The sequence below is a fragment of the Diabrotica virgifera genome, chromosome 3 (assembly GCF_917563875.1).
Source record: "Diabrotica virgifera virgifera chromosome 3, PGI_DIABVI_V3a".
In the NCBI taxonomy this organism is placed as follows: domain Eukaryota; kingdom Metazoa; phylum Arthropoda; class Insecta; order Coleoptera; family Chrysomelidae; genus Diabrotica; species Diabrotica virgifera.
In genome coordinates, this window is record NC_065445.1 from 58,755,104 (window position 1) to 58,773,393 (window position 18,290).

Consider the following 18,290-nt stretch of genomic DNA (forward strand, 5'->3'; position numbering starts at 1 on the left):
CTATATCCCCGTGGACAAAAGTTATGGGACAAATAACAAAATTTCTTTCTTTTGGGTTTCTTTGTGCTTATTCTTTTGAATATATTTTTGTAAAAAAAAGTATCTTTGATTTTAAAAAGTTATATTTAGATAAGAAATTTAACCAGGAACAATTTTCCTGTAGACGTGTTTGTACCAAAAGTACATAGAACTCACCCTGATTCGCCCTGTGCCTAGGGACTAATTCACCCATTTCTCAAAAATGCACCCCTTAAATGGTAGCACTCCGCGGTTTTTTCATATATAGAGATTCATTGACCATATGAAATAATAAAACCCCGTTAACGTTGTAGTTCCTTTCTATAGTACATAATCAATAGCCTATATGGCAAGTACCAAAAAACAACTAAAAAGTATTGCAAAACAAAGCTGGATCAATTGGGTTTCTTCTCTCAATAAATCAATTTCATCATCAATACCTTGGACTCAAGCTAGGAAGTTATACAGAAAATCACCAACAAAATCAAAATCTTTTGAGGATACTTGGATAGAAGAGTTTTTTGACAAAATCGCTCCACCAACAGCAACATCCATGCCTAATGAATCTAAGAAAATTGTACTGACAAAAATTATTTTTTATTTCAACCGACTAGACTAACGGAACTAAGTTATACCTTATATAATCGTCCTGGCACAAGTCCTGGCTATGACCATATTAAGTAACCTATGATTAATATGCTTCCTGTAATCGCTAAAGATCTTTTATTGGAAATATTTAATGAAGTCCTCTATGCAAATACGGAAGAATTTAAAGAAGTTATAGTCATTCCAATTTTAAAACCAAACAAAGATCCGAATCTAGCAAAATCATACAGACCAATTTCACTTATGTCTTGTATTCTCAAAGTTTTAGAAAGGATACTGAAAGTAAGACTTGAATGGTGGATAATTGAGAAAAAACTACTTCCAAATTCTCAGTACGGCTACAGACAAGGATGTGGTAATATGGATGCCCTCGCTACTATTGTAACTCACACTCAAAATGCATATTCTCGAAATACGTATGTACCAATGTTATGTTTGGATATTGAAGGTGCATATGACAGTGTTAAATTAGATTACTAGAAGACAAAATAATTCACCGATTCGAAATACCTTCTCTTCTAGCTCAAAATATTGTCAATTTCTACAAAAACAGGAAAATATATAAACTGCTCGTCAAAAGTTAGGGATATAGAAAATTCTGCTGATTTTCATATTTGATTTTCTCGCGAGCAGACGGATTCCGCTATTTTTTTTTATTTTAGCCTTTTCTTTTTACACAGTTTTGCAAAGGTTTATTCAAACTTATTTTTTGTACTTATACCGGGTGGAAAAAAAATATGTTTTTCTTGTGTTAATTTTGAGACACCGTGTAGGGAGAACGAGGTACAAATGTGAATATACATCAGAATAATATTGTAGTGTTATGTTTTGTGAACATGCTGTTGTTTGAATGTCCCTGATATCTTTAGAAACAAAAAAATATACGGTTTTGTAATTTAACAGGCGTTTTAACCGAAACAAAAGTTTGAGACTCCTTGTAGGGAGAAAAAGGCACAAAGGTAAGTATACCCCAATATTATGTTGTAGTCTCATATTTTTTTAATATTTAATTTTTTTAATTTCTCTGATATCTTTAATAACAAAGAAACTAGATGGTGTAATGTTATAATGTAACACGTGGTAGGGTTCCTAGGTTAACTTTGGAGGATAGGTTATAATGAAACAACTTGTATCTATCGTGTCTAGATTCAGAATGGTTTTATTTCCGCTTCACTGTCCTTGTCACTGTCACGTCACTCTTACAATATTACCAACTTGAGTGCGTTCCGAATACTACCTATTTGCATACATCACATCCCCCTCTTTTTATAATGACAAAATAAACATAACTTTCTTTAACAAATCTTCAAATAAACATTTATAAATTTCCACAATTGTTACATTCACCCTTTACCCCCTTTTATTTTATAATAAAATTACTTATAAATCTAGTCTATCAGGTTTTTTAACAATTCGACCTGAAGAGGTTTGTGGAGGTAAGTTTATTGGAGAGTGATGATCAGAATGGTTATCAGAGACACTTTCAAAATTTTGTGACTCACTAGTTTCAGATTCGTTATCTGAATGTTCATCGTCAGAAGTTGCAGGAATGCGAACTAAAAATTGTCTATTTCTTGCAATTTCTGACCCAGAATCTCTTAATTTAATCGAGTAGGTTTTATCATGAAATCATCATCAAAACTGCTATTTTTAGTATTTACCAAGCCTATAAACAAATCATCTGATTCTGAATCATCTACATCTACATACTTAATTTGTTTTTGAAAACATTTTTTTGCATAATGCCCTATTTTATTACATAAATTACACTTAGCTTTATATGCTTTGCATGGTTGGCCTCTGTGCTCCATTCCGCACCTACTGCACCCTGAACTGCTTCCAGATTTACCATTGAACTGGCCGTCTTGGGACTTTGAGTGAGTTGGATTCACTCTTCTGTCTTCCCACTGTTCTCTATTTACATATTTCTTATTGAAGTTTCTTTTCTTTATGTAGTGCACCTCCTCTGACTTCATTTTTTCAGACTGGATTTTCGAACTTTCTATACTTTTACACAGATTGATTGCTTTTTCCAAGCTCATCTCATCTTCTTCTAATAGTCTCTGTCTCATCGTTTCATCTGCTACCCCACAAGTTATGCAAGTCTTAATCAGACTGTCCTCCAAATTCTCTAGCTCACAATTTTTTGCCTTGTTTATAATATCTGTTATAAATTTGTCTACTGACTCACCTTCTTCTTGTTTTCTGGTGAACAGGCAGTACCTTGCATTTGACACGTTGCTTTTTGGCTTGAAATGTGCTTCAAATTTTTTTATTAACAGTTCTAACTTGTCTTTTTCTTCTGTTGAGAACTTAAACGTGTTATATATTTTGAACCCTTCGTCCCCTATTAACTGTAATAGCTGTGCACACTGGGTTATTTCAGGTTTCTTTGTTAATTCTGTAGCTTGTAAATAGTTTTTAAGTTACCTGACATTTGCATCGAGTTTATAGCTGCCTTGAATTCCATTGCACTTATATCTTTTCTTAACGTATTCGATCTTGTTCGGCACCATGTAAAGTTATAATGTAACACGTGGTAGGGTTCCTAGGTTAACTTTGGAGGATAGGTTATAATGAAACAACTTGTATCTATCGTGTCTAGATTCAGAATGGTTTTATTTCCGCTTCACTGTCCTTGTCACTGTCACGTCACTCTTACAATATTACCAACTTGAGTGCGTTCCGAATACTACCTATTTGCATACATCACAGATGGTATTACTCTTTAATATGTTTTTCTATATTTTACATGTGTGATGTGACGCATGTCGTCAGTTAAAATACATATTAAATATAGTAATATCGTCTAGTTTTTTTGTTATTAAAGATATCATAGAAATTAAAAAATAAAATATTTACAAAATATGAGACTACAACAAAATATCGAGGTATGCTCACCTTTGTGCCTTTTTCTCCCTACAAGGTGTCTCAAACTTTTGTTTCGGTTAAAACACATGTTAATTTACAAAACCGTTTATTTTTTTATTTCTAAAGATATCAGGGACATTCAAAAAATAAAAATGTTCACAAAATATAAGACTACAATACGACTTCGATATATACTCCCATTTGTACCTCGTCCTCCCTACAGGGCGTCTCAAACTTAACATAAGAAAAACATTTCTTTTCTTCCACCCGGTATAAGTACAAAAAAAAGTTTGAGTAAACCTTTGCATAACTGTGTAAATACTAAAGAAAAGTCTAAAATAATAAAAAAAATAGCGGAATCCGTTAATCTGTTCACGATAAAATCTATTATAAAAATTCAGCAGAATTTTCTATATTCCTAAGTTTTGACGAGCAGTTTATCAGGGTTGAAAATAATAAACTCATTGGACCACGCTTTAATAGCTCAGGTCTTCCACAGGGGTCAGTTTTAAGTCCTCTTCTATTTAATCATTACAGAGCTGATTTTCATAATGTTAGTATCGACAATATTTCATTTAATATAATACAATATGCTGATGACTTTTGTATTTATACTGAATCTAAAAAATGTAACGATGGCTTAAACACATTGGAACATATCCATGAACATTGCTGTGAGTGGTTTAAAAAAATGGTTTTGAGTTAGCAAACAACAAGTTTAACATTTTTATATTCACTAGACACAATGTACCTCAAAGAGAACAAATACAATTAAATGATGGTTACTTTCCTGTTTGTAAATCAGTAAAATATCTACATTCTGGGTATGATTCTGGATACCAAATTGACCTGGAGACTGCACGTTGATTTTATGCTTGACAGATGCAGTAAAGCACTAAATTTTCTTAAATCAATTGCAAAAACTTGGTAGGTTGCAGATGTTAAAACATGTCTTCTATTTTATCGTTCATATATCAGATCTATTATAGATTATGGCTCAGTACTCTATGGAAAGGCTAGTAACAATATTTTAGGTCGCATAGATGTTTTTCTAAACACAGTATTGCGTTGTTGCATACGTGCTATGAGATCTACCCCTATTGAACCACTCTATGTTGAAACAATGGAACCGCCCACTAAATTCAGAAGGAAATATCTTAGTCAAAAATTTCTTCTTAAGATCCGATGTTACAACACTTGTTTATATAAAGAAATTAGTAATTTAAATTATTTTGATTTAACAAATAAATATTGGGCTCACAAAAATTCGCCACCGTTATGTGACGCATTTTAAAAGGTATGACTTTCTGCACTTGTTAGGAAAATAACTATTGCGGATTATTTTTTAAGTTTGCTATTCTTCTTGCTTGCTTAAAAATTTTTTTTTATGGATTTTACAATAAACCTTTGTAGTTAGTGTTCGTTTGAAAAAGTATTCCCATGAGATATTTTTGCATAAAGACATTCGTCAGACATCCCAGAATAAGGTTCAAGTTGCCCACGTAAAAAGTGGTCAAATTTTGTTTAACAATTTTTTTTTAATCAAATTACAAAAATCAATATTTTTGGCCCAGACAGTTTTTTTGTAGGTTTTTTTGGACCATTCTGGACAAAAAAGGTCTCTTATAATTTTTCTCTAAAGTCTATCGTTTTCGAGTTATAAGCAATTTAAAATTGAAAAAACCGAAAAATGGCGATTTTCAAGGCTTAATAACTCGGTTAAAAGTTATTATTATGAAAGTCAGAAAGTGACTAGATCAAAGATTAAAGCCATCCCTACAATATGCTGGAGAAATTTTTGTCATTATTTTGATACTATTTATTTATAAATAATAATAATGAGCGCCATGCACGTATTAGGCTGCCGTCAATGGTGAGTGCGAGAGAGATGCCATTCCGGCAGTCAATTGTGCATCTTACTCGCACTCATATTTACAGCCGCGTCAATACGATCGTACCGCTCATTGTTAATAATAAAAAATAACAGCTTAGTAATAAATTAATGACCCAAATTTGTTCAGGGTCATGTAGGGGGCTTTAAACTTTGTTTGAGGCTATCGGTACATAATTCGCAAATATATTACGGGTATCCCTACTTTTTCGGTCTTTACACGGCTAATTGCGTGTAGTAAAATTCAAACTGGTATGGATATGTAAACATTACTAAATAGAATGTCATTATACTTGAAAATGTCATCATTAATTTAAAGAGATGGCTTTTGAATGTTCTTGGATAACTGTTATTTTTATAATTGCAAATTAATAATTCAGTTAATAATTGTGATAATTTTTTCACTAACTGTGTATTCAGTGATTGTAATAATTTATATGTACAACAAAAACTATTACTCAATCGAGAAAAGGGGAAAAGTGTTAAAGTGATTTTTTAATAATATATCGTTACTATGGAACGCGTACAATTTTGAACATATTTAACCTTTAACTACACGCGCTGGCGTATTTTGTACGCCAGATATAAGAATTCTACTGCAAATATATTTAAAAATTCAATTTTTGACCTTGCTTATCTCTCTAACCTATCACTGAAATGTGCTTTACAATTTGGTTTTAGTTTCATTATAATCGGCGTTCTGGGAAGATCGTAATTTACAGTTTAGTATTTGTTGTTTCTAGTGGTGGACAATATACGCCACGATTTAAATTAATATAAGTAGTAATATAAGTTCATATTTCAATTGTTTTGTAGTCATTATGGCACAAAATATATTTTTCTTTATAAACAATACTTTTTCTCCTCTAAAAAATCACATTTCAAAAAAATTTTTATTAGTAATTTTATCTATCCAGTCTATCTGGACCTTTTATCTATCTATCTGGAATCCAGTTATTCCATGATTCCAGTTATAAATCCCAATTGGCTGATTGAGAAGGAACTCCAAGTATTCACTGAAGCTGAATAAGGTTTATAACAAACAACTAAGTGTATTTTGTCAAAAAAAAAAATAAACAAATCTGCTGTTTTTAAGTGTATTTTCTTGTGGCGTATAAAGTACGCCACGCGTGTAGTTATGTTATAACTTGATGCGCGGGTAGTTAAAGGTTAACAACAAAATACTTGGATCACAGTATACATATATTATCCTGATGTATTCTCTGCTTGGATCTTCCACAAATAATACACAATAAATAACTTTTTATTAAGTTCACGTCTTAAATCAAATATTTATTAAATACACTATAGGTTTGTTCTAGCATCAGTTTCAAACGGTTTGAAACCATCAGCGAATAGTGGACCAGCGCGAGTAGAGGGGATAGCACTGGTGACTGTATTATATTATCTCACTGACCAACTGTTTGCTGACGGTTTCTGACTAGTTTGACTGTTTGCTAGAACAAACTTTATATATCAATATAAGGTTTGTTCTAGTATCAGTTTCAAACGGTTTGAAACCATCAGCGAATAGTGGACCAGCGCGAGTAGAGGTGATAGCGCGAGTAGAGGTGATGACTGTATTATGTTCTCTCACTGACCAACTGTTTGCTGACGGTCTCTGACTAGTTTGACTTTTTGCTAGAACAAACCTATTATTTAATCAACAACTTAAAATATTCCCGATGCCATGTCAAATATTTAAAATGGTCACTGATTGTCACTGTCTGACTGACAGTATGCTGAGAATATTCTATTCGACTGAGTGAGTTGTATGACAAAGATAGATTTTGAAATATTACCACGGACATTGTGTTCATTTTTCTGAAAAAACCAATAAATATTTTTGAAAAATTTAAACGTAGAATGAAATACTATATTATTACCGAGGGCCGACAGTCCCTTAGAATAAATAAAAAGTTTATATTGAATGAGATATTTTAAATTAAATATCACACTAAATTTTCTCTTAGTTTTTCACCCCTGTAACTTATTAAAATAAACATTATTCTCGGCTTTCTGAAACTTTCGGCCCTCGCCAATAACGTAATTTTTTATTCTGCGTTTAAATTTTTCAAAAATACTTATTAGTTTTCTGAGGATTCGAAAAAAATTAATCCCCATTTGAATAGCATTGCAGCCGAAAATACGTACCCATCCTTCTAAGTCACTTTCTGACTTTCATAATAATAATTTTTAACCGAGTTATTAAGAGGAAACAGTAGCAATCAACAAGTAGCGAAAACGCGTTTCAAGATTGCGGCTGTAATTTTGAATATTTTTTCGAGGTATTTGGCACACGTATTCGTAATATAATAAAGAATGGCGGTACAGAGCCCAATTTGAAAAATATATTAATATGTGGAAATTACTCTGTAATTAAATACAATATTAGAAAAACGAGTCTGTACCGCCATTAAGAAGAACAAAAAAATACACTTTCTTCAAATAAACTTTTTTATCCGATGCCTAGATTTTGTGTCATTTTGGAACTACTAAAATTTTTTATTTCATTAGTAGTTCCGAAATGACACAAAATCTAGGCATCGGATAAAAAAGTTTATTTGAAGAAAGTGTATTTTCTTGTTCTTATTAATGGCGGTACAGGCTCGTTTTTTAAATATTGTATTTAATTACAGAGTAATTTCCACATATTAATATATTTTTCAAATTGGGATCTGTACCGCCATTCTTTATTATATTACGAATACGTGTGCCAAATATCTCGAAAAAATATTCAAAATTATAGCCGCAATCTTGGAACGCGTTTTGGCTACCTGTTGATCGCTACTGTATCACCTTAAGTCTTAAAAATGACCATATTCGCGTTTTTGAGATTTTAAACTGATTATAAGTCGAAAACTATCAACTTTAGAGAAAAATTAAGAGAGACGTTTTTTGCCCAGAATGGTGCAAAAAACCTAAAAAAAATTGTCCGGACCGAAACCATTTACTTTTGCAATTTGATTAAAAAAATTGTTAAAAAAAATTTGGACCACTTTTCGCGTGGGCGACTTCTTTAACCTTATTCTGGGGTGTCTCACGAATGTGATTATGCAAAAAAATCTCATGGGAATATATTATTTTCCAACGAACCCGCCGTTTTCGTCTTGTCTAAAAATAAAGGACGAACATCTCAGCTCGTGCTTGTGGTTAACACTCAGTAATTATTAGTGAGTTTTAACCACAAGCACGAGTTGAGATATTATTACATACGGTCTTCGAAAAGTTTGCGGATGAATGTACTGCCCTGCATCAACACCGAAATGAAATTAATAATTTAGGAAAATCATTAATTAACATCCATTAATAGTAGATACTTGATTGGATCGCTTAATTGTGTTTTGTATTTATAAGCATTTAAAATAGAAGCATTTTCATAAAAGTGCGTATTTGGTATCTAGCCTCTAGCCTAGTTGTAGTAGCCAGTATTCGATCGTTTGCTTTCTAAATATTTTATGGTAGATCGCAAACAGGGCAAGTCTGAGCAGCCCTGTTCTATACAATATATTATGTGTATATTTGTCAAGAGAAATACGATTAATAAATAAATAGCTTTAGAAGTGTAAACATGACTGATGCCTCCCAGACGAGGCCAAGTAAGTCTGAACTATCAGATTTCATTTTAGTCCTGTCGCCAGGGGGGGTACAACGGCCTCCTTAATTCAGATGGACTTACCCAAGTTTTTTTTATATATTTTGACCCGTAGAATACGAATTTTTTGGGTAACAGTTGATCCGGATGTCGATAAGATTGTTATAGACAAAGAACTTGAGGAATTACATAACAGCGATTTCTCGCAAAACAAAACATCTTTTTGTATTTTTTGGGTCATTTTAAGCAAAAAATATTCCTACAAGTTTTTTCGTACAATGCATAGTTTTCGAGATAACCGCGGTTGAACTTTCAAAAAATCGAAAAATTGCAATTTTCGAACCTGAATTACGTTTGATTAAAAAATAAAGTAGCAATTCTGCTTACCGCATTTGAAAGTTTAAGTCAAATTATACCGGTTTTGATTATTTGCAATGCTAAAAATTAATTTTTTTATTGTTAAACTAATCTATAAACACATAGTGTTTCCCGTGCCTAATACATGCGTTTTAACGCATGCTACGTAGAAATTGCCTCGCTTGCACTTGTAGCTACTCTACCTACTCATTCGATTTTACATGAGAAATCATTGAAAACATCACTCACATACTAGGTGTTTATAGCTTTGTTTAACAATAAAATAATAAATTTTTAGCAATGCAAATAATCAAAACCGATATAATTTGACTTAAACTTTCAAATGCGGTAAGCAGAATTGCTACTTTATTTTTTAATCATAAGTTATTCGGGTTCAAAAATTACAATTTTTCGATTTTTTGAAATTTCAACCGCGGTTATCTCGAAAACTATGCATTCTACGAAAAAACTTGTAGGCATATTTTTTGCTTGAAATGACCCAAGAAATACAAAAAGATGTTTTGTTTTGCGAGAAATCGCTGTTATGTAATTCCTCAAGTTCTTTGTCTATAACAATCTTATCGACATCCGGATCAACTGTTACCCAAAAAATTCGTATTCTGCGGGTCAAAGTATATAAAAAAAACTTGGGTAAGTCCATCTAAATTAAGGAGGCCGTTGTACCCCCCCCCCTGGCGACAGGACTATTTACAGCCAATTGACAATAATATTTTACAGGTTATGTCAATAATTATTCCAGTGATGTGGGAGGGAGAGGATGTGACATGTGCCGAGAATATGGGATCGGTTCGGCCATGTTACCTTTCTTATTGACACTATTGACAGGTCGTGTTGTTTGGTGAATTTGTGCATTTAAAGAATTTATTTTATACATTATTTTGAACTTATTTTTGTTGTGTGTTTCAGTGATTTTGTAGTGACAATAATATGCCGTCCTGTGCGTACCCATTGTGTGATTATAATGCCGGAAATAAGAAAAAATTCTCCTCCAAAGTCACTTTACATGGGTTAGTATGTAAACGTAAACAGTGTACAGGGCGGTATTGGGTCTATTGAATAAAAATAAGTATTTGCTTTTACTTCCTCGTATTTAAGTATTTACCTAATAGTAATTAAATAAAGCATTAAAGAAATGATTTTATTCAATTAATATTAAGTAATTACTTAAATACTTGTAAGTAAAAGCAAATACTTCTTTTTATTCAATAGACCCATTATCCATTTTAGTGATAATGCATGTAAAAACAACAGGTCATTTTTTAAACTTGGTTTATATGGTTGTAGTTTTCCTAAAGATGTTAAAAGGAGAGAGGCCTGGATTCAGTTCGTAAATAAAGAGAACTGGGAACCCAGGAAAGGTAGCAAATTATGTACAAGACATTTTGAAGAGAGGCATGTAGATAGGACTTCCTTAGCTCATCCTATTCGTTTGCGAGAAAATGCAATCCCTACAATTGGTGAATCTCAGGTAACAATTATTATAAATATTAATAAATTATATAAATAAGTAATTAATTAAAATAATATAAGTAATATTCTGAAATAGGTACACCTTGAACCTGAATATTACACAACATAAAATAATTTCAGTAATACATTTTAGGTCTGGATCAAGCGTATGAAAAAAAAGTTGATTAATAGCAACCTGAAAATTTGTTAATAGCTTAAGGGTGTCTAGTCGGATAAACTTTGATATATGGGAACACTGGAACGGGGGAAATTTTAATTGTGGAACAGGTTAAAAATTTGAAACAGTCAGATCACGAAAACGTCAAATGTATTTTGTCCGACAGGGCTTCCAATTGATTTGTTACCCTTTCATGAAACTCTCATGCAAAAATCAGACTGAGATTTATCACCTGTCATAATTCCTGTCATTTGACATCTTCTGTGTGTTCCACTCATTATAATTCCCATTTGGTGATAAATAGCAGCCTGATTTTTGCATGAGATTTTAATGAAAGGGTAACAAATCAATTGGAAGTTCTGTTGGACAAAATACATGTGACATTTTCGTGGTCTGACCGCTACAAATTTTTAACCTGTTCCAAAATTAAAACTTCCCTGTTCCAGTGTTCCTATATATCAAAGTTTGTCCGACTAGGCACACTTAAGCTATTAACAAATTTTCAGCTTGCTATTAATCATGTTTTTTTTCATATGCGGGATCCAGACCTATTTCACTTGCTTTCATTGGCAAATAAGTTTGTATAGGTAATAGGTGTGTACGGGCAGATTTCAACTAGGTTCTTGATATTCTTTTTATAATTTTGTATATTATGTACTAAGTAAATTATAAAATACTAATTAATTAAATTAAGAGGTCTCCTATCAAGGTTCAAATTTTTATAATATTTTGTAGGAATAACTCATTTATGAATTCTTTATTAAGCACTTATACAATCTAAACTTACCTTTAGCCTTTTAGAATGGTGTGGAATACGGAATAATTACTTGCATTCTACATATAAATACATTCACAAAATGAGACATCGGAAAACATAGTGAGTAATATTCATGTCCATGATACTGCTTTAAAATGATCAAAATATTCACTAACAGAGTAAAAAGCAAAACTCAGAAGATATTTTTTCAGAATTACTTTAAATTTATTGATTGTAAGGTTTTTATTGTTGTAAGGTTTAATAAATTTCTTAGGTGACAGGAAGAGTGTTGTGAAAATTAAAGAATCAAGCTCAGAACCATACACGACAAACAAAGGAGTACCACAGGGATCCGTGCTGGGACCATTATTATTCCTAATTTTTATTAACGATCTACCAGATCACATAAGGGCACTTATAATATCAATGTTTGCTGACGATACCTCGTTAATAGTCTCTGCACGTACACTCGAGGAATTACAAATGGCAATGAAGACTGTTGTTGACTGCTTTAGATGCTGGTGTAATACCAACAGACTCATTTTAAACATTGACAAGACAGAAATTATTTATTTTCATTCATACAACTCATCAACCAATGACTATAACTTAACCATCCATGATAGAAACAATATGTTATCTTCCACTCAGTCTACAAAGTTTTTGGGTGTGTTCATTGATTGTAATCTGAAATGGTCAGAGCAAGTGAATTCAGTGAACATGAAATTGAATAAAGCTTTTTATGCTACATCTAGAATTAAAAACACACTACCCATATCGGCATTAATAAACGTTTATTATAGCCTTGCTTACAGCCACATGTGCTATAATGTAATTTTATGGGGGAACTCAGTAGATAGTGCCAAAGTGTTCATTACCCAAAAAAAAATTATCCGTAAAATTTTTAATTTGGATTATCAACAATCTTGTAAACCAATTTTTATTAAACATCAAATTTTAACTTTCTACTGCCTATATATCTATAAATGTTTACTCTATGTAAAACAGGAAATAAATACATTTCCAGTAAATGCAGATAATCACTATTACAATACAAGAAGTGCTGAATCTTTACGAGTTCCTAAACACAGAACATACAAATTTCAAAATAGCTTCAGATATATGGGTCTGACCTTATACAACCATTTGCCAAAAGCTGTGAAAGAAATACCACTCTCCACTACATTTAAAAAAAATGTTAAAGATTTACTCATAACAGAAGCATATTATTCGATAAATGAATATCTGGAGGACAAACTGCAGTAGCTTCATATTTTACTTGTAAGAATGTTATTTTTATATATTTTATGTTTTGTCAATTTTTGTTACACTGTCAATATTGTATTATACACATTGATGTTTTTTTTATATACTGAATTGTGTATTGACGTATCCTATACATTTATTTTGAATGTCTTAAAGGATCAATAAAGTATGACGATGGCTATGACTATGTGGCACATGACAGAGGCTCGAAACAAATGACTGTGAATGAAAAGTCCTATACCCATGAACGATCACATCAATCACTTATTTTGTATTTAATATCTTTTTTGACGTCAACTTTACAAAGTAACAAGACACTTACGCAACACACACACTACAGATTACTCCCCTGACTTAGTAATAAGTTATACAATTACGTGGCTAAAGGTTCTAGTTCTAAACCAAAGCCAGAATCAGAGGAAAAAAAATCTTTTTCTATAACAAACGTTTGTTATTTATAGAAAAAGACAGCAAATACAAAATAAGTGATTGATGTGATCGTTCATGGGTATTCTTTCATTTTTCCGACTGTATATTACTGTTTATTTATATTTTTTTTATATTTATAATATTATACAGTGAGGATGTTTGAGTTTGCATAAATTCATTATCTCGAGAATGGGCAAATTTGAAGAGAAATCCTCAGACAGGTCGATTTTTGTTTTTAATTTAGGACTTTTTGGCTTATATATAATACTAGTGACGTCATCCATCTGGACGTGATGATAGCTCATGTGAAATGGTATTTTATTCTCTATGCAGTAATATAAACAATAACCTAATTAATTATTCATACAGGGTAGCAAAAAAAATGTTTTTGAATTAAATTAATTGAGATAATAAAAATGTACCTATGTAATTTATTTAATTCAAAATACATTTTACTGTGGTCCGAAAACAGGAAAAAAATGTTTATTTAATACATAAATATTGTTTTTCGCTTAAATTGTCTGCCTCTTACCAGTTTGAACATTTAATTTAAGAGAAAAGCAATGTTTATTTTCGAAATTAACATTTTTTTCTGTTTTCTGACAGCAGTAAAATGTATTTTGCATTAAATAAGTACATACATTCTTCTTTTTGTCTCAATTAATTTAATTCAAAAAAATTTTTTGGCCCCCTGTATAAATAATTAGGTTATTGTTTATATTACTGAATAGAGAATTAAATAGCCTTTCAAATGAGCTGTCCCACAACCCCTACTCCCATTTAAAAAAATCATCGATTCCGTCATCCACGATGGATGACGTCACTAGTATATATATGCCAAAAAGCCCTAATTTAAAAATAAAAATCGACCTGTCAGGATTTTTCTTCAAATTTGCCCATTCTCGAGATAATGAATTTATGCAAACTCAAACGTCCCTCACTACATATTCATATATATTGGTTTTATGTTTATTTAATACTTATTCAGTATGCTTTTTTATTTCTTGTAAATCTATATTACATATTTTATTATTATCTCTTTGATATTGTGATATTTAGCGTTTGTTTTTTTCTTTTAGGTGCTACAAATGCAGGAGAATTCAAAAGTGAGGATATTATCTAATATCAGTATAATGTCAGAAAGGAACGTAATTTCCAGATGTATCTCCAGATATTCCTAGTACATCATGTGAGTTAACTCCTAGGAAGTGGAAGATATCTAAAGAATTAGGTCGTTCGCAGAAAATTAGTAGTGAACGAAAACGAAGATTAAGGAATGTTCGTCGAAGACTACAAAGAAGTGAGAAACAAAGAAGTTGGTTTATTTGGATTTATTGTTTCATTTGGATTTTCATATTATTTAAACTTTTAATTTTTGTAGATGTCATTGTTTTTATTTTCAAACATAATTGTTAGAACGACTAACTGTTGCTCTTTTAATTTGATTACTTCCGGAAGTATTTATTTTTACGCTACTAAGACAACTAATATTTTCTAACTTATAAATTGTCATTACATTGAGAGATATCAATGATATTACATATCGACGTACGTTTTACTTAATGTTTTGATTTAAATTGTTTACAAATGAATCATGACGTTTGTGCAAAGATATAATGGAACAACTATAATTTCCGTTTTCTTGGTGTAACATCAATATTCATATCGTCGCCTTAGTACCATAACTTGATAACTCCAAAATTGATGTTTTTGAGATAACTAGTTCACAAGATGTATTTTATTTGCCTCCATATTGCGTAAAAACTTGATAACTCTCTCCAAGCGAGTTATAACTATTTATTTATGATTGACGAAGGTTGATAAAACTCAAATGCCCCTAATATTCAGTGCTACAACTTGACAAGATAAGTTATCAAGTTATTGTTTAATCGGAATATTCGTTAATGCAACATATGTACACTGAATGCTACAACTAGCTAATTAGAGTTATCTAGTTGTAGCACGTGTTTTTCTGAAACCATTGAGCTTCACGCTTAATTGCTATCTCTTTATTCGGTTCATGTTAATGCAAAAATTGAAGTGCGAGAATTGTTAGTAGATCTGGCAACGCCCATGGCAGAGGGCTAATTTTTACCAAAATAAAGCTTAAAAAATCAGTTTTGTTATAAAGTTCACTAAGATGCAACTTGGCACGGCATGCGACATTACCAAATGTTAACATTATGGTAGTGCTAAAAGTTGATAACTTTAATTTTTCGTTATTTTCCATATTGTAAAACAAATTTGCACCGTACTCCTAAATAGATCAGTAGCCAAAAAGTTAAGGAACAGTATTTTAGAGCTGCAGAATGAATCACGTATTTACCAACATCATGGTAGCAGCACAAATATCTTTAAAATCTTTAAACCCGTTTATCTCAAAACTACTAATTTCGAGTTATCAAGTTATAGTATTAAGTTTAGGTGGTTATAGTTATGGTAGTTATAGGTGGTTTATGTATATGGTATGGTTTATGTTTATTAGTATATGGTAGTTATGATACTTATGGTGGTTTAGGTAGTTATAGTATTAAAATTAGGTTTAGGTTATAGTATTAAGGCGACGATATGAGAAATGGGTTCTGTAGATTCAGTTGATGTACTGGGCATATCTTAATATGGAAGTTCAATTTAGTCTATAACATATTTTTTCTATGCTCATACTTTAATATAGGTTCACTACCTGTATCATAATGAGCTTCATTATGATACAGCTTTTCATTACGCTGCAGATTTTTAACTAATAGAATCGCGATATGGCATTAGCGATGAAGGTGGCACACGCGCAATGACCAATGGCGAGTGAAATACATACGCTTTGACAGTTCTTAATATGTAAACAAACTGACTAATTTAAAAATTAAATATTTTTAAGAAAATGTCTGAAGACGGTAGGGATATTAAAAATTTATCCTCCAAATTCATTTTAATAATTGTAATATTGAAAATATAAATGTATCAACAAAATAATTAATTAAACCATACAACTACTTAATTTCTTTGCGTTACAAAATTAATAAATTTGAATATATTTTTTGTTGTGAATGATCATAGAAAAAATCGTGTATACAACTTGCATTTAATTATTATCATTATGAAGCTCGTATGCTATAAGAAAGTCGCCGCTGGGCGGCTCGTTTCGTATCCGTCATACTCGCTTCATAGTGACCATCATTAAATGCTCGTTGCATAATATACTAACATGTCATAAAAAAGAAAAATGTTATTATCTATAAATTCATATAAAATCTACAATGAAAATATTAAGGTATCTTTTTCGAGAGTTTTAATGCTGTCATTCTGTAAACTTTACACTCTTTAGGTAAGACCGATTCTGGAATATGCTGGTGGAACGTGGTATCTTGATTTGGTTCGAGACAAAACTTTGTTGGAAAACATTCAAAGAAAAACCACTTGAATTTCATTGGAACTGAGAAGACCCCCCTATGCAGAGAGACTTAGTATGACCAACCTAACTTCTTTTGAACTTTGCCGACAACGTGGAGACTTAATTATCACATTTAAAAGATTAAAATTCAATTTCAGAAATCTCAACCAAATGTTTACCATAAATCAAGATGAATGCCTCAGAGGTCACCAGTTTAAACTTAAAAAAGAGAACTTCTCTACAAGATCAAGACAGAACTTTTCACTAAATAGATTTTTCGAGAGCTGGAATAACCTTAGTGGTAACATTGTCTCGGCCTCTTCTACCAACATGTCAGAGTGGACCATTTTCTATAACAGTCGAAATATTGTTTTTTATTTCAACCGAATTGTATCTTTTTTTTGTTTTTTTTATTATATCTACTAGTAAGTTACTTATTATATAATTTCATTGTTTGTGTGCATAATAGGGACTTGCCCCTCCGTCCTTGCTTATGAATAATAATAAAAAAGTATTTGTACCTACTTTGTACGCAACTAACAAGTTATCTTCTATTATTCTGATTTCAGCGAAATAAATATACTTTAAGCAGTTTAGTTGTATTTTATTTAAATATTAAACCAATTTTAATACTTACTACTTTCAAAAATTTTCTATTAAAACAATACCAACAATTAAAAAAAAAGGAATATGCTTCCGGATTTAAATCCGGGACCTCTCGACCTGTAGTCGAATGCTCTACCAATCACCCATAATCGCTTTATTTACCTACATGATTTCTCGGACATAATTACAAATCACGGTGACAAATAGATCAAGTGAAGTATAAATATAAAAATGTTTTAATAATACCTACTTATTATCTTACTCCCGAGGAAGACAGATCCAAAGACATAAAAATTATATAAATATAACTAAACACACTAATATATTATTTTCACATCTTATTTGTGCTGATACATACATAACTTGAAAGATTTAACAACTAACTCCATACTGTATGTGTGAGCATGTGCGTGGCATAATAAAAATGCCCTCAATCGTACCTAAAGAAGTATAACTTAAAAAAACCTCTTTGAAGTCGGAAATAGAAAACTGGTTCTTAAATTCAAGACTAGTTATGAACCTTGAAAAAACTAAAGCCGTATTGTATACCTGACAATATTTAACTAAATGAACATCTGATACCCTTCTCTGAATATGTCAAATGCTTAGGGGTTTGGATTGATCAAAACTTATATTTCACATATTCTTTATTTTAGTTTAATAAATTTTATTGTTATTATTATTATTAAAAGTGTACTTGAAAAGTACTAAAAATTAAACTATTTTTATTTCAAATAACTTATTAATCTAACTCGATGCGTATTCTCAAATAAAATCGTAAATACATATTGAATTAATTTGAATCCGGACCTGCCCGTCGCCATATTGGTTGCCTTGGCGAGTGGTCCCATTTAGTAA

General features: G+C 31.3%; 1 protein-coding gene across 1 annotated transcript; it reads left to right on the forward strand.

Moving 5' to 3' along the window:
* The first annotated feature begins 10,099 nt into the window (after positions 1–10,099).
* On the forward strand, positions 10,100–17,420 carry LOC126881856 (peroxynitrite isomerase THAP4-like). Its single transcript, XM_050646476.1, has 4 exons — positions 10,100–10,366; positions 10,644–10,827; positions 14,518–14,544; positions 16,761–17,420. Exons 1-4 carry the CDS (start codon positions 10,287–10,289, stop codon positions 16,854–16,856), a joined length of 387 nt encoding a protein of 128 aa, XP_050502433.1. The 5' UTR covers positions 10,100–10,286; the 3' UTR covers positions 16,857–17,420.
* The last annotated feature ends 870 nt before the right edge of the window (positions 17,421–18,290 follow it).